This window comes from Salvelinus fontinalis, chromosome 34 (assembly GCF_029448725.1).
Source record: "Salvelinus fontinalis isolate EN_2023a chromosome 34, ASM2944872v1, whole genome shotgun sequence".
NCBI classification, from domain to species: domain Eukaryota; kingdom Metazoa; phylum Chordata; class Actinopteri; order Salmoniformes; family Salmonidae; genus Salvelinus; species Salvelinus fontinalis.
In genome coordinates this window covers 14,022,381-14,047,303 of record NC_074698.1, presented here as the reverse complement: position 1 = coordinate 14,047,303, position 24,923 = coordinate 14,022,381, and the positions used below count along the sequence as shown (strand labels likewise).

Sequence of the window (24,923 nt, the reverse complement as noted above, 5' to 3'; positions counted from 1 at the left end):
CACTGGAGAAGCACATGCTTCTTACAGGCTGTGTGGCTTGTACAGTAAATAGGATTGGTTAAGATGGCATAGCAGATGGGCACCGGCTTATTTGAGTGCATGTGAAGTGGAGTGGACACAGGAACCCGTATGTGAACGGTGTTGGGACACCTGAGGATAAGAGGCCATTCTGTATAGATGGACAATTCGCAATGACCACAAGACAAGTAGAAGCCAATACTTTCATTTTTATTATTAATCTTGTTCTCTTTTTGTTTAAATAAATTTCTTTGTAAAATCTCAAAACGAAACACTGAACAGGAGTGTTAAAGCCTGTCTTAATTTAAAACGATACACAACAAAACATATAAACACACGGTAACTCTTTTCTGTGTCTTGTAAACAACCCCCCACCACTCCACAGTTTGATAAGATTTGGCATGTCCTTTTTTCAATACATATGCCTTCAGCTCTTTGTAATTAAATTTAAAAAATGTATTATTGCAGTTCGGACAATAAAAAAGACAGTCTGCAAAAATAATATTAAAATGAGAAAATAAAACTAAGCATTAGTGCCAATGTTCTTGAACACACACAGTCAGCAATATACCGAATGCACTCAAAACATATTTTTAGACCTTCTGTAAGCAGCCTCACACACTAATCATGACAGGCAGTAACATGCACACTACATTATCCTCACATTCTCACACAGGGGTTTATCACTTGGTCTCATTCATACACACACTGAGTATTCCACACACAGTATCACTCTGAGAAATGCAATGTTGCCTCATACTGCCAGAGTTTCAACAATTATCATAGTAACAGTAACAAACGTGATTGAGAGAAAACAGTAGGAGGTCAGCATTTGAAAGGAACAATTACATTTCAGTATTCCACTGTTCAAAATAAAAACAACCATACAAAACAGAAACTAACATACACAATAAGATACAGTTCTGTCATCAGAGCAGTGTTTCCACGTGTTTTAATTCAGTCTCCATAAGGGACGAATGGAAACTGCAGGTTGTCCTGCATCACGTAGTTTTCCTATATGACGTGAGTAATGCTGTTACAGTGCCCATCTGTCCGAAAGGCTAGTTTGTATTTGGTGTGTGCATGTGTATGCAAGTCTGTCATCAAATCACCTACTAAGCACAATGCAATCCAGCCAGTCTCTCAGACCAACATACTTTAATTTCAGGTTCAAGTCTAGCAGTTGAAATCTTCATCTGTGGAAAAAGGCCTTAAACATCTAACAGTCCCTGCATTTGTTTATATAATAGCTTAAGTCTGGCCATGAGAATGTGTGTAAGCATGTCTCACATTTCTGCTTGTGTTTACATGGTTATATTTAGTAATTTATATATGTATTTGTGTGTGTTTCCCAGTGTATGTCATGTGTCTAAATATATACTTATGTGAAGGTGTGTCAGATGGAGTCAGCCCCTCCTCCCAGCAGGTCACCAGGCAACAGGGCAGCTGGGCTGCCCATTTGGTGCCTGTCCTCCATTTGAGGTGCACCCCACAAGCTGCTGCTGGAGTAACCTGGGGTCACACCACCCCAGAGCCCAGACCTCCCTGCCTCTACCCGTCCCACCCCACCCCCTACCCCTTTCCCAGCCCCGTTGGCGCTCCACTGAGCAAAAATACCAAGCCCAGGACCTTGGGCTGAGGTGGCCTCTGGAGAGCTGCCTGTACCAGCCAAACTTTGCCAGCCGGAAGGCCCCACACTACCCAGAACCCCTCCTCCCCCGCTGTTTCCACCCAAATTGTTTCCTGCTCCTATTGCTGCTTGTTCACTGCCCGGGGAACCCCCTCTGCTGTTGCCCACCGCTGTGCGTGTTCCTGACGAGCCCTGGGCTGCCCCTGCCACTGGGCTGGCCCTCTCCGCACCTCCAACCTGGGAATGTGCAAAATAGCGAGCCACTTCCTCCTCACTCACAAACTCTGCCAGGATTGTGGTGTTTCCCAGAACACACCTGGAGAAAACAAAATAGGGCAGTGTACTTTAGTAAAACAGGTGAAGTAGTAGAACATTTACTAACTGGTCATCAGGCTCTGATTCAGCATTATAATCTGAAGCCTTGTTTTTAAAAAGAAAGCTCTGTGTGTGTAAATGGGGGGAAAAAATGCTCAAGAATGCAAAAAAATATATATTAATCATTGCAATGATTTAAATTTAGCAATTACTGCTTTTAAAACATGCTGCATGGAGCTAACATTAGGGCAAATTTGTAAATCTTTCATTACAGGCGTTTAGCACTACACTAGTCAGCAGCCTGGTGTTTGTTAGTGTGTAGAGGGGTAGTAGCCTACATGTGCAGTGCACCCTGAGCCTTGGCTGCTTCCTGACGTGTGCTGTAGCGAATCAGGGCGCTGCCCTGGGTCAGGCCGAGGTGAAAGGTCAGCAGGGGGCCGTGCTGCATACAGATAGTACGTAGTGTGGAACCGTCGATCTGTAGGGGAACAGAAACCTTTGTGGGATACCAGTTTGTCTGTGGTGGGCAAGTGTGAGACTGTAAAAGGGCAGGCAGTAGAATTAAACATTTTCCCATTCTGTTTTTCCCTTAGCAGCCCTTTAATGCCACCGCCATTCAAGCAATCATTAATTGATTGAATCTATCAGCCAACTTCACAATCCAATTACACTTGGGTCACGCATGACACCGGCTCATTTGCATAGAATACACCGAAGGAGAATGCTGATGAACAAGAAATTCACGCCCATCCCTCTCAATGGCCATTTTATTTAACAGCTGTGATAACTTCCACTTCGATGATGGGTCAGAAAACATAAGATTCCAAATCACCCACAACATAATCCCTAGACCCCCCCCCCCCCCCCATCCATCCTTCTGCTCATTCCCTCCCTGCTCATTGGTGCTAGTGCTAACATCTTTATCAATTCTCTGTCTGTACCTGAGGGGTGAGGTTGCTGAGCAGTAGCCAGCAGCTGCCTCTGGAGGCCACACCATCACTCCACGCTGAGCCTACGGAGGAAAGAGGGCAGTCAAAAACAAAGGGTAGTCTTCCAATCTTTTTTCTGTTGTAAAGCCGGTCTCTAATAAATATCTTACTACAATGAGCTCTGAAAACCCAACAGCTACAAATGGTTTCGTATCAAGTTGGCCAGGAAACAGTTAAAATCGCTACAGGGTTGATCCAGATATATAATATTACCCGCCCCAAATCTTGAATCCTGACTGCCCCCGCCCTCTCCCCAGCCCCTGGCCAAACGTGGGGCTCCGCTGCCCCATGGGGATGTCGAGGCCGGTTTCTGACTGGTCAGTCCAGGAGGGGGGCGTGGCAGCTGGGAACTGACACGACTGGTCTTCCACGGCTTATTGTGTCCAATGGGCTCTGGGGGCCAGCTGGGTTTGTACTCCGAGTACTTTGCTGAGGAAAAAAGCACAACTTACAACAAAGAAATTACCAAGGGAAACATAGCTAATTTCAATATATCATCAATTTACAGAGCTTTGGTTAGCAGCTCATTCTCTCAAATATTAGACTTTAAAGTTGTTCATATATTAGAGACTGTCACTACCTGTGCTGTGTGTATTGCCAAGGGGGTTGTCTGAGGCACTGTAGGGCCAGGCACCTGGTGAAGGCAGCAAGGTGTTGAGGGAGGGGTTTGGCCCTGCAACAGAGAGATAGGATGTGTCAAAAAATACTGCAATACAACATATGGTGTGCCTAGGGCTGTCATGAAACTTTGTCAGTCGGTGACTTACAATCAAGTAACTGTCGGTCTCACAGTAATTGACCGTTAATTAACAAACACATTTAGCCTCTCCTGGCTTCCACACAGCCTACAAGCCACCGCTGTGCACGTTCCTCATGAGCCCTGGGCCGCCCCTGGGTTGGCCCAATCCGCACCTCTAACCTGGGAATGTGCAAAATAGCAAGCCACTTCCTCCTCACTCACAAACTCCTCCAGGATTGTGGTGTTCCCCAGAACACAAGGGAAACAGCTAATTTCAATAAACTATCAATTTACAGAGTTTTGGTTAACAGCTCAGTCTCAACTATTGGACTAGACCTTAAAGTTGTTCATATTAGAGAATGCCCCTACCTGTGCTGTTGCATCCCCAGTTGTGGGAAGCAATAGATTCCAAATTAATACAACCACCAGTATCAAACTTTATTTACGCAATGTGGCTGACGCAACAGATCAGAACATTTAGGCTATTTCTTCACATTATAAGCACAGCAATGCGCACAATGAAGTAGGCTATAAGCGCAAATGTTCCATGTGGAAAACATCATCAAAAGTCAGTGAATGCAATTATGCAAAAGGTGCATTTTTAGAGTGAAAATTATCTTCCCCAAACTTGAAACTCACTCACTGCTCATGTATGCTATTAAGTCTCTACACCCTTTTAAAACTGATTAATGTGCTTACATTTTAAGAAGTTATTTGGCCACTTTAGTTGTGATACAAACCTTATTAAAACATTTTCACAAGTGATAGGCTAATATTGCCAGAGAGGTTGCACATTTTGGGGAATATATGCAAATGAATATTAATACCATTTAAATTGATGTTTTTTGCATTGGATATATTTACCATATCATATGGTGACAGAAACAAACTTTTTACCTTATAAGTAGACAATTGCAAATGATTAAATCCTTCCAATAGAAAAAACATTTGTTACGAGTTGAAGTTTAATTCAATGAATTGACTCATCACATGGGATGTTTTCACTGAACAAAAAAAAAGTGAATATTGAATGATTCATCACATCTCCCAAAAACATTTTCAACATAGATCTGTAAAATGATAGTCTAGAAAGTAAAGCATTGGTTGTCTTCCTCTTAGGCTTCCATGTCTTCTCCCTGGACCTCCTCAATGTCCACCTCTTGAACATCAGACTCTGAGGCCTCATCTTCACTGTCACTTTCCAACCTTGTTGAGGATGGCTCGTTGTCAGGCTCAAAAAGCCTCAAATTTGCTTAGATGGCCACCAATTTTTCAACCCTTGTATTGGTCATCTTGTTGCATGCTTTGGTGTGTGTGTTCCCAAACAAGGACCAGTTTCACTCTGAGGCGGCTGATATTGATAAGATTTGGAGGATGGTGGAGGCAAAAGAGCCTCAGATCCACAAAGTCCCTTCCGCTAGGTGGCTGATGAGATATGTTGGCACGACTGCCATATTGCATCTCCATCCCAAAGCCCTTGCTTGGAAGTGTACTTCGCCAGACTACCAAGAACCTTGCCCTCATCAGGCCAAGGTGGCGAGACACGGTAGTGATGACTCCATAGGCCTTGTTGATCTCTGCACCAGACAGGATGCTCTTGCCAGCATATTTGTGGTCCAACATGTACGCTGTGGTGTGTATGGGCTTCAGGCAGAAGTCATCACGTTTTTTGATGTATTTCAGAACTGCCGTTTCATCTGCTTGGAGAAACAGTGAAGTGGGCAGGGCAATACCCATTTCTTCTCATACATCTGTGCGCAGTCTCAACGTCAGATAGGATGCCATTGTCTCCCTCAATCCGTGCAATGGCTACTGCTATAAGTTTCAGGCTGCTTACCACTCTCTCCCAAAATACATCATCCAGGAGGATCCTCTTGATGGGGCTGTCCGTATCAGCAGACTGTGATATGGCCATTTCTTGGAGACTCCTTCCCCTCCAGGAGACTGTCAAACATGACAACACCACCCCAATGTGTGTTGCTGTGCAGCTTCAATGTGGTGCTCTTATTCTTCTAACTTTGCTTGGTGAGGTAGATTGCTGCTATAAGTTGATGACTCTTCACATACCTAACCATTTCCTTGGCTCTCTTGTAGAGTGTATCCATTGTTTTCAGTGCCACGATGTCCTTGAGGATCAGATTCCATGTATGAGCAGCACAGCCAATGGTTGTGATGTGAAGGTAGGACTCCTCCACTTTAGAGCAAGCAGCCTTCATGTTCGCAGCATTGTCTGTCACCAGTGGGAATACCTCCTGTTGTCTAAGGTCATTGATGACTGCCTTCAGCTCATCTGCAATGTAGAGACCGGTGTGTCTTGTTGTCCCTTGTGTCTGTGCTCTTGTAAAATACTGGTTGAGAGGTGGAGATAGTTAATGTATTGTAATGTAGTTAATTATTCCTTGCCCACGAACATTCAACCACCCATCAGAGATGATTGCAATACAGTCTGCTTTCTCTATGATTTGCTTGACCTTCACTTGAACTCTGTTGAACTCTGCATCCAGCAAATTAGTAGATAAAGCATGTCTGGTTGGAGGGGTGTATGCTGGGCGAAGAACATTCAGAGATCTCTTCTAATACACATTGCCTGTGAACCAGTTGCATACACAGCTTGAGCAAGACATTCATCAGCATTTCTCTGAATACGTTCCTCCATTGAGTCAAAAAAACGTCTGAGTCCAGGAGGACCATGCGCTGTTGCTATCGATAAGGTATCTGATTCATCATTTTCACCTCGAATAGAAGTAGAGGTACTTTTGTCAGAGGTTGCTTGTTGTGAGTGCTGAGGGAACTTTATGCACATGGCCAGATGATTCTGCATCTTTGTTGCATTCTTCACATATGATTTGGCACAGTACTTGCAAATGTACACAGCTTTTCCTTCTACATTAGCTGCAGTGAAATGTCTCCACACATCAGATCGTGCCAGTGGCATTTTCCTGTAAAGATTAGGATGATTTTTTTTTTTTTTTAAACAAATACAATTCCATGTACAGATAAATAGTTAAGCAGTTAGATTAAACAACTCCTTTGTAAGATAAATGTTTTAAAAGGAAACATGTATGGAAACAGGTGAATTAACACTCCTCAGTTAGCAGGCTCAAGCAAACTAAAACCCACATGGTAGCAAAAACCCAACTAGCAGAAGTTTTTAACAAGTTAGAAATGACTAAAACATTTTGCTGTAGGCTACTACTTACTAGTTAACAAAAAAATAATCTCATAAAATATATTCACCCCACCCAGTATTTTAATCAAAACTTACCAGAAAGCATGCAGTCCTTGGCTCAGACAGTGTAGTAGTGTGGGCTCAACAGCATCTCATTAGTGTGCAAGATCTTGAGAATCAGTTGTACATGTGATGGAAGAATGTGCATGCAGAGGATTGCAATTCCATTGCATTGGGGATAGTTTAACCAAAATATGCCACAAGACCTAGAATTGCCTTATATGTATCCTACAAAAAAGGTTCACTGTTTAAGCTATGAATTTAAGCAAAATTCCCCAAATTCCAGTGCTCAACTTCCCATGGAAAATTTCCAGACATTTACCGACCCTTTGCAACCCTAATTGTCACCCATCAGACTATTCTTGATTTAATCTTGTCTTTACATATACTAAATAATATATATTTGTGAAATTTGTTTTGATTTAGAATGGACCATGGACCACTGCACCTGTACCAAAACAGGGGCAGCAGGATTTTAAAAAATGTAATCTATGCACTTAAATAGCGAATGGAGGATGCTTTTCCCACCAGTGTGGATGGATGCTTTTTCGTGACCGCCAGTGTGGCAGTAATACGGTCACTGCAACAGCCCAAGGTGTGCCAATAGGTTTATTCTAATTCAATACTTACACAGAAGCAGTGATTAAACAGTGAGTACCTGTGTTGTCTCGCAGTAGCTGGTGGTCAGAGTCACTGAAGCTGGAGGGTCCATGGGAGCCCAGAACACTGCCAGGGGTCATGTAAGGGTCAGACTCCGGGTCAGCACTCTGGATGCCTTTCCAGGGCACTCCAGGCTGGAACTCTGTCACCACAGAAAAGACTACTGAGCTTGGCAATATTGACATTTATTGGAACTAAAATGTTTCATAATGTCAATTTTAAAATTGCACATTAGGCACTTTGGGTACTGAAAGCAGCTTACCTGGGGGCCAGCTGGATGTCCCAGTCATGGTGCTCATCTTGCTTCCAGGGGTACGGTGCCAGTTGTCAGAAGGGCCCTGAGGGGGCATTCCCAAATCATCAACCCCGAGCAACTCATACTGTGAATATGGGGAGCCCTCTCGAACGTTCATGGCCATGGGTAAAGGACCTGCAATAGCACACAAGACAAAAACAGAAATACAAATAATTTGTCAGTTTGACATGGCTTTTCCTTTTACGGCTTTATATTGGTATGATTATTTGTGTCATTTGCTAGACATTGGATTTTAATGACTCACCATTCTTGTGATGGGCTGTATCGGGGGGAGAAGGGGCCGGAGAGTGACCCTCCATCATCCATTTGAAGCGGGACTGCTGCCCTCCTCCATCCTTCACCCCCCCCACCATGGAGCCCAGCTCCAGCCCAGACAGGTTGCCTCCAGGAGCAAGCCCTGAGATACCGGGAAAAACATGGCCAGATGGTTCATTCAATACAGTCATGAGCAAAGATGATGGCTGTGTTGCTAAAACTTGGGCCAGTGTAATCCCCCTGAAATCAAACAGCACGGAATAGCTGCTAGGGGATTTAAATTGGACTTTCGTCACGGCAACAGTGATATACGAGCTACTGTTTACACAAATTAGTTGGATATGATTTAGTAATGGTTTGCCTTCGATGTCATACTGAGTGGACTGCTCTAAACTGACAGATTGGACTGAGATGTGTTAGAGAGATAATAACGAAGACCAAACCTAAGCAACTTACCAGAGTACATCCCCTGTGTTTTGGCATGAAGATCTGACAAGGGGCCACCCATACCAGAGTGGGGCATCGAGTCTGCCATCGGCTGTTTTGGTGCCCCTCCAAGAGATGGGGACAGTTTGGAGCTCCCACTGCCTCCACCTACCACTCCCTGTTGTTGCTGTCTCTGTTGTTGCAGAATAGCCATGATTCTAGCCAGCTATGGAGACATGGGGTAAGAGAAAAAAATTGAAAAATGATGTACATAAACAAAACATTGCATCATGAGAATAGAAACAAGCTGGCTAGAAAGCTACTACATGCTGAAAGTCTAGCACAACTATTGCATCTAATATTTAAATTAGTCTGAACTGCTATAGGTATAGTGATAAGGCACTACACTACTATGGGACGTTCAGAACCTGCTGTGGATCAGGCTGCTGGCGTATTGGCTGGGGCAACTTCCTCTGGTTCTGCAGGAGCTGCTGCTGCTGTTGCTGCAGAAGGAGCTGACAAGCCTGGGGGGGGTGGAGGAAGGTATGGAGTTGGCAGGCACAAAGTAGTTTTACTATTCTATTCCACTGAGAGAGCCAGTGTAGTAGCAGTTTTACAGTGGCAATTACTTGATATCCAATCAATACAAGATTATTTGAATTACTGAGCAAATTTGAAAATTGTGATAAATGGTTCAGACGGCCTGAACCACAATATCGAGGCGGAGACGATATTTACCAGGTGGAACTGCTGCACATGGGGGTAAATGTTACTAAGCACTGCAAGTTGCTGTGGGGAGAGCTGAGGTGGGAACACCCCTCCCCCGACACCTACTCCTCCGACACCTACTCCTCCGACACCTACTCCTCCGACACCTACTCCTCCGACACTGCTGCCAGGAGAGGGTATCTGCTTTAGCATGGGGCCCGGCACCTGTGAGGTGAAATAAAATAAAAATGAAGCATCACGATGTGTATTAGCACTGTGGACGCTGGAGAAAGAAAAAAAGCTCTCTTGGATAAAGAATGTAAAGTTTTGTTAGACAACCTGGCCAATATTCCAAAATGGTAATCTATAGACAAGATAGAAAATATTGTTATTGAATGTTAGAGGACCTGCTCATACCCAACGTGGAGCAACTTTCTAAATAAAAACACTAATATTAATGAGGAACAACACAGGTAACGTACCTGCGCAGACAAGAATTGATGAGGGGCTTGTCCGCGTAACCCTTGGGAGGGGTTCATGGGATGCATCCCAGGCTGGTGCATTCCCCGAGACGGAGGCATCCCACCGCTGCCACCAAATAAACCATGACCACCCATCTGGAACGATGGATATACAGAAGAGTAGTTAAATATGAAATGATAAATAGTTAGTGAGAGCTGCTAAAAGGAAAATATCTATAAAGTTAGTTGACAAAAAAAAGCTAGTTGATGTTAGCTGGCTAGCTAATGATAGGGTCAACATATCTAGCCTCCTCCACCTAGGCCAATCGACAGATCACGCAAACTTTGCTTCGCACAGCTTCAAGGGCACCTTGAACCCTTTGACAGGAGTATGACTCTCTTACCTTGTCAATGTAAGGCCCCATGTCGCCAGGCCCCATGTCTTTGGAACTGGGCATACGGTAGCCTCCGCCACCTCTTCCTCCTCTCCGCATTTCACCGCTGTAGTCGTTCATCCCTCTCTTATCTCCTTCCAACTTTTTATCTAGACTCAAGTCCTCGCCCTATTAAAAGAGTAGGACGCTTGAGTTTTTACTCAAAGTAACAGTGTGATCAAAGACTTAGTAACTTAGTTGTCACGATCTGGTTAACCATCACTACAAACACTTATGTTTTAGCATTTTTTAAACATTTACTAACTTAAGGATATCTTCAGAACTACCCATTTCTCAACTTCTTGAGAATTGATGCTACTTAGCTAATTCCAGTTGGCTAACGTTAGCTACTAGCCATGCTAGCATGTAATTACATTCCAATTCATGGTGAGATACTATGTGCATCCACAAATAATAAACCATATAAATTCATGCAAAAAACTGCAACGCCTCTACTCCTGTGTGTTTGGTGGAGCATGGGAACCGTGCGCACATCTACTGTATGTAGTGCTCATTTCACCCCGGAGGACTTCAATGGCTTAGTATAACCAGTGGAAGGCAGGATTCGGAATGAAACCAGATGTTGTGCCGAGCGTTATTTGTGAAGACTGCAAGCTCTATTTCAGGGTTCCCCAACTGGTGGCATTATTTGGGTCAAGTTGTGTGCAAAAAAAATTATAATAATCTATATAGAAAAAAATTGTATGGTTCATTGGACATAAAACTGTAAAAACAGCAATAAATCTGTTCCAAGTATTCCCAAGCATAATAAAGAGACGTGATCGTATAAAAATGTAAGCAAGGTTTGAAATGATTATGTTGTAGTCAAATATATCTGTTTCGGCTTATTGTGGCCAATCAACAACCAAACTTCCCGTGCAGGCGCAATCTTGACAGAGCGATAGCCCCGTAATAACAGAAATATAGGGATACTTAAAACATGAACTTAACACTACCCACCACTGCGACCTGTACGCTCTCATTGGCTGGCCCTCGTTTCATATTCGTCGCCAAACCCACTGGCTCCAGGTCATCTACAAGTCTTTGCTAGGTAAAACCCTGCCTTATCTCAGTTCACTGGTTACCATAGCAGCACCCACCCACAGCACAGCTCCAGCAAGTATATTTCACTGGTCACCCCCAAAGCCAATTCCTCCTTCGGCCGCCTTTCCTTCCAGTTCTCTGCTGCCAATAACTGGAACGAACAGCAAAAATCACTGAAGCTGGAGACTCATATCTCCCTCACTAGCTTTAAGCACCAGCTGTCAGAGCAGCTCACAGATCACTGCACCTGTAAATAGCCCATCCAACTAACTCTATCCCAATACTGTATTTATTAATTTAGCTCGTTTTCACCCCAGTATCTCTACTTGCACATTCATCTTCTGCACATCTATCATTCCAGTGTTTAATTGCTGTATCGTAATTACCTCACACTATGGCCTATTTATTGCCTTACCTCCCTTATCCTACCTCATTTGCACATGCTGTATATAGACTTTTTCTACTGTATTATTGATTGTATGTTTGTTTATTCCATGTGTAACTCTGTGTTGTTGTATGTGTCGAACTGCTTTGCTTTATCTTGGCCAGGTCGCAGTTGTAAATGAGAACTTGTTCTCAAACTAGCCTACCTGGTTAAATTTGATTTTTTTTATTCACCTTTAACTTACTATAAATCACTATTGGCATGCAGACTCTCCCTCTGAAGTCCTCTCCTTGGCTCTTTGATTTTGGTAGCTAACTCAGCCGTCAATTGTTAAGTCTCCGCTCTTTTCACTTTATATCTGCTGTCTTTTTTGTTGTGTTCTCTGGCTTACTACTTAGCCATGTCGACAGTGGTGATTGGCTAGCTAGGCTAGTTAGCTGGCAGGCAAAAATAACAAAATTAGCTGGCTTGCTAAGATAACTGGTTAGATGTCATTATGTATTTCCAAAACTTTGGTTTACTTTAATGTAGCTGTAAGATAGGTGTTGACAGCAACTGGCTGACTCAAGCAGTGCTAACCACATGTTCTCTCTAAGCTGCGCGCATGCCGCACAGCTCCCTGGGACTGCCGCACAGGAATATCAACCCACAGAGAGATGCACAAGATATAACTTCACTGCTCTAGAAAGTTGAGTGGTCACCAACTGGTCAATCATGATCAACCGGTTGATCGCCAAATAAAAACCTAACGATAAAGCATTGTGTTCCTATTTTTACCGCTGTTGCCAGTAAGCGCACCCGATTCAGCTGCCCTGTGCGCCAGGTAGGAGAACTGTTGCCATTTTGAACCATTTTGTGTGTCTTAAGGCACAATCTCTGCCTTCCCGGAGGGCCCAGAGAGCAAATAAAGTGCACTATAGGTCTACCGCTGGCCCATCAGATGGCTCAGACGACCGTGTCTGCAGTAACGTAGCAGGCATAAAAAGAAACTACAGCAAAGTTGATACTGAGTTTTCAAAACCATGACGAGATACAGCAAAGATATAATTTTTTTATGAGTGTGTTGAAGTTTAAATCAAATGAGCGTTCTCCCATTTCCACTCAGTGCTACAACAGGCACTGCAGCAGTAATGAATGAGTAGGAAAGTATCTATAGACTTGCGTTATTATTAGCAGCTTGGGTCGTATTTAACAGAGGAATATCTCACTTTCTCTGTTCATAGGAGTAACATGAATTTGTGCAATAATGCGGTGCAACTCGAGTTTTGCCATCAGCTAGAAGACTGTGTCCCTTTTTGGTCAGTGGAGGAAAGGGAGAGCGGAGGGATGTTAAGAGACCATCAGATAACGGCCCCATAAGAACAGTAAAATAAAAAGCTAATTATTTAAATGTATGCTCACCCAGCTATGTCTCACAAGTAATACAACAATGGATCTATTACCAGTGTGATCATATAGCCTACCTCAAATTTTGAAAAATAAATATATTTTAAAATGGCCCGAACAAAAATGCATTGGCAGGGCAATTCAAACAAAGTAAATATGTGGTGATAACGTATTGGGCCTATAGCTTACTGCACAAACCTGATAGCTACAGTACTGTTTTAACTGGTTAATGTTGCATAGGTAATGTTTTAAGTCAGGTAAAAAAAAATGTTTACCTGAGCAGTAGATCTCAGCTTGCATTTTGACTCAGAAAAGGTTGGTGACCACTGTTCTAGAGTTGTTCCTGTTAACACGATCAAAGTTTCCCTTTACTTTGGTAATTGTGATCGAATCAACGTAATATTAGCCACGTTCAATGCAACATACCCGAAACAAAATGAACTATACAAGATAATTTTTTGTAGGCAGAACGCATCAGAGAATAATACTATTGCATTGACACTCACTACTCAGCCCTTACGCTACAACTACTCAGCCCGGGGCGGCATAAACAAATCAGAGCTGCAGTCGCTCTATATGCAAATAGACCATTGCCATATATGGATCTGTGCCATTTACTTTGAACTGGACTGTGTTAACGGCATGAGCGGACATGAGTAGATGGAGTTGTTTTGAGATCAAAGCGAGAGCCGCATGTAGCCATGTGCACATTGTTCATATGTTTTTTATCCTCTATTTAACTAGGCAAGTCAGTTAAGAACAAATGCTTAATTACAATGACGGCCTACTCCAGCCAAACCCCCCCTATGGGACTCCCAATCACGGCCGCATGTGATACAGAGAACAAAACATGTACATTTCTAGACACCATTGAAAGACGAGTCAGGTACAGAGCTTTTTTGTCTTAAAGAGGCAGTGTTGTATTTTGAGACAGGCAAGAATAAGCTAAGTAGCCAATAAGCAGAGGGCTTGCATTATAGGGAATAGACTGGCTTGCCGGGTCCTCCATATTATGTCACACCCCGCAAATGTTTTTTCCGGCATGACATCGGCATTCTGATCAGTTCTATATAATAACTCGAAAATTGAAAAGTGAGGTGTAACTTTGTATTGGGACTTTTGATGAGGAGTCTAATGCAAATCCATATGTTACATGTGGTTACGTTTATGCTACCTACCCGTCAACAGAAAATGCATCGTCACCATCCTTTCTTCCCGAGACATAATAGGGCTTACCATGAGTCCCATATTTTGGAATTGTCGTGTCATTGGGTTCATCCAGTTGTCTCCACCTCCACCCTTTAGGGAACAAACGCATAAACATGCAATGTAGCTCAACATAATCCCTCAATCAGAAAGATGTCTTTCATAGTTCCACAGATTAGGATATAAAAACAAAATTGAGCAAGCAGACCCTAATCACAACATACCTTGCTGTTGCCTCTCTTTCCCCCGGGGCATTGCACCCAGCCACCAGAGTTGTAGTTGCTGCTGGTCTGTGAGCCTGTGCTGTTCCAAACTCCACCAACATCCTCCTCCTCATCCCAACTGGAGTGTCGAGAGGCTGGAACTGGGCCCTCTCTTTTGCCCCAGCTCTCTTGCACTGACTTTGAACCTATGGGACATGCAAAAAGGGGTCATGCAATGTCCTAAGGAGTAACAACCAACAACACATTTGCCTTACAATGAAAACTCCTTGAAGTGTCTTACCAGATTTAGATGAGGGGTTTCCCCAACCAGCAGTTTTGCTTGAGTTATCTGGGTCTCCCCAGCCAGATGGTGGATCAGAAGTCTGCCCCCAGGAAGCAGTGCCATTATCCACAGATTGTCCAACGAGGTTGCCACCCCCTCCCCACATAACTGGGCCTGGTAATACAGAGAAGAACAGATTAAAGAATCTGCCAGAAATACAAGTTGTTGGCCTTTGAAGGAATAAGTCGGGCATAGCTTACCCATTCCAGGTGCATTGCCAGGGTTAGAGTCCCGGTTAGCTGGGATCGCAGCCTGTCTCCTTGGTGGTGGCTGTTGTACGGATGTAGGTGGACCCTGTTGAGTTTTGCCTTGAAGTGGCGGTGGCGGACCAGAGGGGGCACTATTTTTGTCCCACAGGTTCACATTCTTGCTGTTGTAGCAGGTGGGATCTCCCCAGGCTGAAGTGCCATCGTCAATCTCCATCTTGCGGCTGATGGACTGAGGGGAGGGCTCCTCCCACCCGCTTGGTTCAGGGGCCTCAGCAGGCCCAACGGGGGTCTGAGGGATGGGGCCAGCAGTCCAGCCCGAGCTTTGGTTCTGATTCTGGGTGGGAGGACCTCCTGACCTGCCCAAGCCTCCTGGTGGCTGTTGGGTCTGTGATTGGTGTTGCTGTTGATTTGGGGCTTTCAGTGTTGCCACTTGGCTGTTCGGTATCTGTGCTGAATGCGGCTTCATGCACCAGTCCTGGTGCGGTTTGCCACCCATGTCACCTCCACTTCCCCAACTCCTCTGTGGGCCTCCCTCATCGATGTTACCCCAAGATCCCTTGTCTGTGTTGCCTCCACCTCTGCCCCTCCCTTCCCCCCAGGCTCCACTGACTGTCTTGGGTTCACGCTGCACCCAGTTGCCTCCTCCTCTTTGTTCCCATCCACCTCCCTCCCTACCCATCTCTTTCCAACCCCCTGCAGTCCCCTTCTCCTCCTGACCACCTCCCCAGCCACTCCCTCTTCCACCACCCTGTTCCCCGAAATCTCTCCAGTTACTTCCTCCGCCCCCTCTGCGGTCTCTCCCCTCCTGCTCCTCACTGCCCCAGCCTTTGCCATGGCTCTCTGAAGTACCGACGTCGCCCCAGGCTCCACTCGTCTTTCCCCGGCTGCCATCAATATCTTCCACTGGCGTCCTGGAGGCAGCAGAATTCCGCATGTTGGATGGTGGAGGACAATTTGACTCGTCATCCCAGCCACCCTTTGAAGGTACAGGGCCAGTGTTCATAGTAGGCATGTGGGCCCCAGCAGATCGATCAGTAGTCATTGTGCTGTTGCTTGCGGGGTAAGCAGAAGGCCGACCAGTAGAATTAACGGCTTGAGATGGAAATGCAGGGGAACTGCTTCCCTCATTTTGACTGGCTGCTCCTGTATCCAGGTCCCAGGCCACATTCTGCTGTACCTGGGTCTGCCCCCATCCGGTGTTGGACAGCACCCTGGGATCCAGGTCCGACCGGCTGAGCATGCTCTTTAAGGCCACTTCAGGGTTGGGGGGTGGGTTGCTGGAGCGGTGGCGGAAATGCTCCTGGTGCCGATTGTGACTCCCAGCCCTGGACCCTCCTCCACTAGAGCATGAGGGGCCTCCACTTACTCTGCCTTGACCTGCCCATTCCCCCACAGCATCAACCCCTTTCTGATTGTCCCAAGCTGTTGTCATAGTAGCAAATGTTGGCGAGGTAGAATCCTGGGATATGCCACCATCACCACCACCTCCGCTACCTCCGCTGCTGCTACTGCTCTCACCTCCACCGCTACTTCCTATTGCTGGGTTGCTGGAACCCCTGACACCTGTCGACCCCTGTGTACCGCCCCAACCCTCCTCTGTAGCCCCATCCCATGCTCCCTGAGATACCACTGGGGTATTTGAGCTAACATCATTTCCCCTGACCCATGCCTCATCTCCTGCCAAACCAGCTTTCTCACCTTGGCTGCCGAAGCCCCACACGTTAGCCTCCTCCCCCTGAGCTGCATCGCCCCCTAATCTGTCCCACCCGTCAGTCTTAGAGGCACCTGTGTTGAGGTTGGGGGGGAGGGGCAAGGCTCTCCATGAAGAGGAAGAGGTTGTGGAGGAGGATGACGAGGCAGAGAGATTCCCGCTCCCTCCAACAACCCCACTGTCTACAAGTTCTCTGCCTCCTTGATTTGGTCCTTCTCCAAGCGCCGGCCCCAAGCCCCCCCAGTCCCCATGAAGATGTTCTCCATCCCTGGCAGGCATTTCATGGAGTTGGTGCTGATGGCTAGCTTGATTCACAGAGGAGAGTTGATGAGTATGGGTGGTACTGGCAGAGAAGGATGTTGTGATGGATGAGGGCACAGCTTCAGTGGTAGCTGCACCAACCCCTGTCGTTCCATCCTGCACAAGGGCAGGCCAGGCTGAAGGGTTGGCATTAGGGTTGAAGTTGGCACCAGGAATTCCACTAAGAGGGCTCTCCTGAGCCCCAGGAAGAAAGGAGACTTTGGAATTGTTGCGCACTAGCCCCTCTGTTGTTGCTGCAGCGGCCACTCCAATTCCAGGCTGACTGGAAGAGCCCCACACGACACCAGACAGGACACATTCAGTGAGTGACGAGGGGGAAGAGTAGGGTGGGGAGGGACTGTCTGAACTCCCAGCTCCTGCCCTCAGATGCTGTTGGGTGCATTTGTCAGTCCGTGAGGCACTGCTATTGTTGGGGCCATCCAGCTCTGCCCCCTCGGTACCCACTCTATCCCCACACGCGATGCTGGGCCACTCTTCAAGGTTACTCCCATCCACTATCACATTCTCCCAGCCCTGAGAAAGGGGCTGGCTGCCAGAGCCCACCCCCCATGTGGAATTTGCATAAGTTGAAGAAGCAGCGACTGAAGATGATGGTGAGGAGTGAGGGGGTGAAGGAGAAGGTGAACCCAGATTGGGATCTGTAGATAATGAGCAAACACACTTTGTTAACTTCAGGACCGTGTTAAGGTTAAAACAGGATATTAATTACGCTTGGACGAATACTCATTTTGCTGGCAACTTCAGATCCAAACCACATCCTTTCATTTCGATGTTGACCCACCTGTGGATCCAGATGTGGTTGCATTGGGGGCATCTCCCTGTGAAAGAGGGGGTGTGTCTCCCCTACCGCTGCCTCCCCCCAGCAGCATGCAGGACAGTGGTGGCTGGCCCCTCTTCAGAAGCACTTTGTGGTCCTGCTGGCAGCGGAATCGTGGGGGCACCTCTCTGGGCATATAGCGCTGAGTTCCGGTGGGGGGCTGTCCGTTGGCCACAGCCGCCCGGTTTGCATTGTTCCCGCCCGGAGGAACAGCGAACCCAGCTGCAGGGCAGGGGGACGATGGTGGAGTGGGGCCAGGGCTGGGAGACACAGAGCCAGGAGTGGCTAGTGACTGCGTGGAGGTGGCCTTGGTTAATTCTGGCACTTAAAGAAAATGAAATGAATGAACCACGTCAATAAAGTCAAAGCTGAAATGCATCCTAATGCTATGTAACATAATATAAACTTGACTATTTCCCCCTTCATCCTTATCCTGTTTGATGAATGGAAAGGGTGTTACAGATGTACAGTACCAGTCAAAAGTTTGGACACACCTACTCATTCCAGGGTTTTTCTTGATTTTTACATTGTAGAATAACAGTGAAGACATCAAAACTATGAAATAAACACATGGAATCACAGAAAAAAAAAATATATATATATTTGAGATTCTTCAAAGTAGCCACCCTTTGCGCAAAGCTATCATGGCATTCTCTCAACCAGCTTCATGAGGTAGTGACCTGGAATCAATTAATTAAAAGTTAATTTGTGGAATTTCTTTCCTTCTTAATACATTTGAGGCCACCTGTTGTGTTGTGACACAGAAGAAAGCCCTATTTGGTAAAAGAACAAGACCAAAGACCAAGAACAGTTCAAATAAGCAAACAGAAGTGAAAGTCCACTGTTACTTTTAGACATGGTCAGTCAATACAGAACAATAAGAACATTTAAGTGCAGTCAAAAACCATCAAGATCTATGATGAAACTGGCTCTCATGAGGACCACCAGAGTTACCTCTGGTGACTGCGTGAATCAGGCCTTCATGGTCGAATTGCTGCAAAGAAACAGGCGCACAATTGACCCAGCGTCGCCCGGGTTAGGCAGTCATTGTAAATAAGAATTTGTTCTTAACTGACTTGCCTAGTTAAATAAATAAAATATATAAAAACACTACTGAAGGACACCAATAAGAAGAGACTTGCTTGGGCCAAGAAACACGAGCAATAGACATTAGACCGGTGGAAATCTGTCCTTTGGTCTGGAGTACAAATTTGAGATTTTTGGATCCAACCGCCGTGACTTCATGAGACGCAGAGTAGGTGAACGGATTATCTCCACATGCGTGGTTCCCACCGTGCAGCATGGAGGTGGTGGTGTGATGGTGCTTTTCTGGTGACACCGATTTATTTAGAATTCAAGGGACACTTAACCAGCATGGCTACCACAGCAATACGCCATCACATCTGGTTTGCACTTAGAGGGACTCTCTTTTGTTTTTCAACAGGACAATGACCCAAAACACACCTCCAGGCTGTGTAAGGGCTATTTGCCCAAGAAGGAGAGTGATGGAGTGCTGCATCAGATCATCTGGCCTCAACCCAATTGGGATGGTTTGGGATGAGTTGGGCCACAGAGTGAAGGAAAAGCAGCCAACAAGTGCTCAGCATACAGTGGGGAGAACAAGTATTTGATAACCTGCAAAATCGGCAGTGTTTCCTACTTACAAAGCATGTAGAGGTCTGTAATTTTTATCATAGGTACACTTCACCTGTGAGAGACGGAATCTAAAACAAAAATCCAGAAAATCACATTGTATGATTTTTAATTAATTAATTTGCATTTTATTGCATGACATAAGTATTTGATCACCTACCAAGCAGTAAGAATTCCAGCTCTCAAAGACCTGTTAGTTTTTCTTTAAGAAGCCCTCCTGTTCTCCACTCATTACCTGTATTAACTGCACCTGTTTGAACTCGTTACCTGTATAAAAGACACCTGTCCACACACTCAATCAAACAGACTCCAACCTCTCCACAATGGCCAAGACCAGAGAGCTGTGTAAGGACATTAGGGATAAAATTGTAGACCTGCACAAGGCTGGGATGGGCTACAGGACAATAGGCAAGCAGCTTGGTGAGAAGGCAACAACTGTTGGCGCAATTATTCGAAAATGGAAACAGTTCAAGATGACGGTCAATCACCCTCGGTCTAGGGCTCCATGCAAGATCTCACCTCGTGGGGCATCAATGATCATGAGGAAGGTGAGGGATTAGCCCAGAACTACACGGCAGGACCTGGTCAATGACCTGAAGAGAGCTGGGACCACAGTCTCAAAGAAAACCATTAGTAACACACTACGCCGCCATGGATTAAAATCCTGCAGCGCACACAAGGTCCCCCTGCTCAAGCCAGCGCATGTCCAGGCCCGTCTGAAGTTTGCAAATGACCATCTGGATGATCAAGAGGATGAATGGGAGAAGGTCATGTGGTCCGATGAGACAAAAATAGAGCTTTTTGGTCTAAACTCCACTCGCCATGTTTGGAGGAAGAAGGATGAGTATAACCAAGAACACCATCCCAACCGTGAAGCATGGAGGTGGAAACATCATTCTTTGGGTATGCTTTTCTGCAAAGGGGGCAGGACGACTGCACCGTATTGAGGGGAGGATGGATGGGGCCATGTATCGTGAGATCTTGGCCAACAACCTCCTTCCCTCAGTAAGAGCATTGAAGATGGGTCGTGGCTGGGTCTTCCAGCATGACAACGACCCGAAACACAATCAGGGCAACCAAGGAGTGGCTCCATAAGAAGCATCTCAAGGTCCTGGAGTGGCCTAGCCAGTCTCCAGACCTGAACCCAATAGAAAATCTTTGGAGGGAGCTGAAAGTGCGTATTGCCCAGCGACAGCCCCGAAACCTGAAGGATCTGGGGGAGTGGGCCAAAATCCCTGCTGCAGTGTGTGCAAACCTGGTCAAGAACTACAGGAACCATATGATCTCTGTAATTGCAAACAAAGGTTTCTGTACCAAATATTCAGTTCTGCTTTTCTGATGTATCAAATACTTATGTCATGCAATAAAATGCAAATTACTTAAAAATAATACAATGTGATTTTCTGGATTTTTGTTTTAGATTCCGTCTTTCACAGTTGAAGTGTACCTTTGATAAATTACAGACCTCTACATGCTTTGTAAGTAGGAAAACCTGCAAAATAGGCAGTGTATCAAATACTTGTTCTCCCCACTGTGTGTGGGAATTCCTTCAAGACTGTTGGAAAAACCCTTGAATGAGTAGGTGTATCCCAACTTTTGACTGGTACTGTTTATACAGGACTACAACAAAAAAAACATACCTTTGACTTTTTGTTCAGTCACCTGAAAGTATAGAAGACCGTCAGTGCCATGAAACAGCCCACATATTATTGTAATGAATGTCAAGCGCAACTATGGAGCGCAGGCCAAGTAACTCATTATTGCCTTTACGACTACAACTAAAACACAACCGGAACAGTGTGGCTCTGACTTTCAATGGGCCATGAAACTGGATCAAACACCAGACAGAGCACTCTGAATTATGTAGGCCTAGTTTTCTGGTGAAAAGTGGATATTATATACCTTCTGGGAAGATTCCCTTTTCTTATTATCCTCTTTCTTCTTTTTCTTGTCTTCCATGAACTGCTGTTCCCTTTCCTGATTCTCCTATCTGGACACATTTAAATGGATGTGGGCATTGATATTGGGCGACAGGCATCAACATCAAGTTACATACATTTGCTGCGACTTGCCTAAAAACGTTTTATCAACAGTTGATCAAAAAGAACTCTTACACAATTAGTTAATGTTGTCAGAACTATAGTATTAAGCAGACACAACCTTGGCAACAGTCTGTGGTAGCCACCCTGAATTATTCATTTTCAAGCAAACGATTACAACTCCAAACATACAACACATGCACACCAACAGAGAGGAAATGTAAGACTGGGCAGTACCTGACTGGTATAAAAAGAGTACCCGTTTGCTGGTAGAAATATTTAATTGTCACGTAGGTCAAGGCCTAACGAACTAGTAGAGATGGCGAGAAGGTGAGTGTGTGCAGGATAGAGCGAGCTAGTTGGCTAGATGTGTCAGGTATCACGGGGTGGCATTTAGTTTTAGTCCCCCTGTTTGACTCAGCTTTTACAAAAGCGCTCCAATGAAAACGCTAGTAAGCTGAAAATGTGGTCTTTTGAGTGGATGTATGGGAAACAAAAACAATGCAAGTTCGCGCTATGGGAGGCACTTTGGCAATTTGGACAAGCTCTTGTCCAAATTGTGTAGTAGTAGTCTAGTCTGTAAATACAATTTAACGACAGCAGTCAAGTTAAGCTGGTCAAAATTGTCAGAGGTAAAGAACTAGCTAGCAAGCAATCTAATATTAGAGTAAAAAAATAATATTTATACTGTGTTATACGCGGCATTAAATAAATAACAATTCCCATAATAGCTAACGTTACATTATGCTAGCTAGTGCCACTTAATACAAATAAGCTAGCTAGCTAGCAGAAGCTTGCCTGGTGGTATCGCTCTGACGTTTGCAAAGGCCTATTCCAGCCTCGAGCTCGAGTACAGAGTAGCCCCAAGCTGGACACCCGGTGGCGTTGGACTTGAAAAAACGGACGAAACAGACTTCTCGAGAATAAAGTCACGCAACGACACAAATGTGCGTTAACCTAGCTAGCTAAATTGTTAAAATAGTATTGACACTAACTAGCTGTAAGATAGCCCTTTCGTGCGAGCGACTGACGTCGTTAACTGCCGCTCAAAGGTTAAGTCAAGTAAGGAACACGACGTACAGTTGCCGGTTTGCTAACCAGCTCCCATAGCTAAACTCCATACAGTTTAAAAAAATATATATACACAAAATAAAAAACATCCATACATATCGGCTACACAGATATACTGTTGATTAGCTGAGTATTCCGTGCAGATCAACAATAGTTAATAGCAATGTTAATTGAATTGAGTGTGTTTCTCAATTATTCATGCATACACACACTAAACAATACTGCTTCATAGCATGACTTGTCTGTACAATCAACTGTCGTTTCTGGACTGATGTGACTGACAAGGCCAAAGAAGCTACGATAAAACTTCAGTGACGTTCTCTGTAGCTAACTTAGCTGACGTTAGCTGTCGCTTATAACGTAACAAGGTAAGAAAAATCCCAATAGCACACACATTTTACAACATTGTAATGAACAACCTAAGTTACTCACCTCAGGAATCACAAACATAAAGTACTTTGTGAAATTCTTGCAGACCTAGTTAGCTAAAGCTAGTTTAGCAATCTAACGGTAGTTCAAGGCTAAACCAAATAAGAAATAACGTCACCAAAAGACGAAATGTTGACAGTCGAGAAATTCAGTTAAGGTATATCCTTTCGTACGAATGTAGTTTTCGCTGTAAACTACACATGTATAACCTCTTGGTGGTTGCAAAGCGCTGTGAGGTCGGTTAGTTTACTATCGGCCATTTTGCTTCTCTGTGCAAGCTTGTGTTGTTGACCAGAGAGAGGGGGGCTGGATGGATATCTGCACTCTGCAGCAAGGGGGCGTATTCTCTCCCAAGCGTGACGTCATTTACATCCAATTAGCCAGAGTGTTATCAGAGATGACACTTCTCAAATTTGGTAGAAAGAGTTGTAAGCCAAAGCAACAGTCCAGGACCATAACTAGACAGTGAAAACTGAACAACCTCTGCCATAACTCAGTGAACTTAGATATTGCAAAACAAAAACTCATCAATAACCTAGTCATCTCTCATCTTTGGTTTACAGTCAGCTCAATGAGATAATAATAAGTAGAATCAATGCATTCACTCTCTTCTCTTCATCATACCTTTTCCAGAACACAACGTATTATCTGTATCATAAGACTGACCTCAAAATACCAGCCTCATTTGACTGCTTATTTATACCCTCTTGTTATGTGATATTTCCTCATGTTGTTGTTTTTCTCTTTTGTTGCCTAGTGGCGTCCGCATGCTTCCCAGACTGAACAGTTCGTGCATATATTATGATGACATTTTGTGACGTTTTTGTTTGTTTTGGACATCAGCATGTTTTTTTTCATCAGTTCAAGCACACCATTATTTTCTCTCGAGTCAAGCGGAAGTCGATCGATGAAGTTTACGCCCCGTCGTCGGCGATTGGTCAACAGTAGGGATACTTCAATGATGTGCGGTTTGAATGAGAAACGACTCGTCCTCATGATTCCCTTTTTAGTTTTTTTATTAAACCTTTATTTAACTAGGCAAGTCACTTGAGAAATACTGCTACCAAATATCATGGTCAAATGCAAAATTGCGCGACTAAAATCTCCTTAGCAAAAACGTCAACATTAATGAAAAATGTCTTGAGTTATGCGGTGTTCAAAACTGGTAACTCGGAAATCTCTAACTTCCGACTTCAGTCCGTTGGAAACAACTGGGAACTCGGAAAAAACGAGCTCCGACGGGAAAAATCGATTTGAACGGTCATCCAACTCGGAATTCCATCTCGTGAACGAGGGGGGACTTTCTAGAGCTCCGACTTTCCAACCTTAGGATCACTGATGTCATGATTTGACCTCGTATTTTTCCGAGTTCCCAGTTGTTTCGACCTCGTCAATATTATACCGCTGCGCTATCATCATGCTTTATCGTAAATGTGGTCTGAGGTGCCGTATGGATGGTGTGACGCAATTTCGGAGTCTCCAGAGGCATGCAGAGGTCAAATTGAGTGGAGGGTTGATTGGTTGACAGTAGATGAGTGGGGGGGGGGGGGTCCTAGATATACACAAACGCACGTTCTTGACAACTTTCTTCACAACAGCTCTGGGCTGCTCTGCAAAGCGCAAAAAATATGTTTGCGCTGACTTCTGCGGAGGCCGCATTGGAGTAAATACTGTATGGTCAATGCAGATGACGTATTGACAATGCAGCGCCTTTAAGCTCTCGTTTTCCGAGTTTCCAGTTATATTGAAAGCAACATTCTAACGGCCAAAGTTTTTCCTAACCATAAAGCAGTTTATGCATTTTACTTTTATAAGAACTTTCAAAAGCTATTGTATTGTGACTAGTGACCAAAGGCAAATGTAGGCAAAACCCAAATACTAATATTATTGTCTTTGGATGTTAGAAAAGCGCTATACAAATTCCAT

General features: G+C 44.8%; 1 protein-coding gene across 1 annotated transcript; it reads right to left on the bottom strand.

Moving 5' to 3' along the window:
* Nucleotides 1-207: 207 nt before the first annotated feature.
* On the bottom strand, nucleotides 208-23,299 carry LOC129833208 (trinucleotide repeat-containing gene 6B protein-like). The gene is made up of 21 exons (XM_055897620.1): nucleotides 23,001-23,299; nucleotides 21,361-21,448; nucleotides 21,099-21,120; nucleotides 17,770-18,129; nucleotides 14,948-17,626; nucleotides 14,706-14,861; nucleotides 14,426-14,610; nucleotides 14,232-14,294; nucleotides 10,151-10,309; nucleotides 9,768-9,902; nucleotides 9,316-9,510; nucleotides 9,006-9,101; nucleotides 8,608-8,803; nucleotides 8,141-8,293; nucleotides 7,843-8,010; nucleotides 7,579-7,722; nucleotides 3,533-3,625; nucleotides 3,166-3,381; nucleotides 2,905-2,975; nucleotides 2,302-2,441; nucleotides 208-1,964 (listed from the first exon to the last, which is right to left on the bottom strand). The coding sequence occupies exons 2-21, from the start codon at nucleotides 21,415-21,417 to the stop codon at nucleotides 1,415-1,417; spliced, it is 5,838 nt and encodes a 1,945-aa protein (XP_055753595.1). The 5' UTR covers nucleotides 21,418-21,448; nucleotides 23,001-23,299; the 3' UTR covers nucleotides 208-1,414.
* Between the last annotated feature and the right edge of the window lie 1,624 nt (nucleotides 23,300-24,923).

Coding starts and splice junctions, on each gene's coding strand:
- LOC129833208 (XM_055897620.1), bottom strand. CDS start 21,417: ATGGAAGACAAGAAAAAGAAGAAAGAGGATAATAAGAAAAGGGAATCT. Junction 17,627..17,769: donor AACCACATCTGGATCCACAG/GTGGGTCAACAT, acceptor CATTATCTACAG/ATCCCAATCTGGGTTCACCT. Junction 9,903..10,150: donor TGGGGCCTTACATTGACAAG/GTAAGAGAGTCA, acceptor CCATCGTTCCAG/ATGGGTGGTCATGGTTTATT.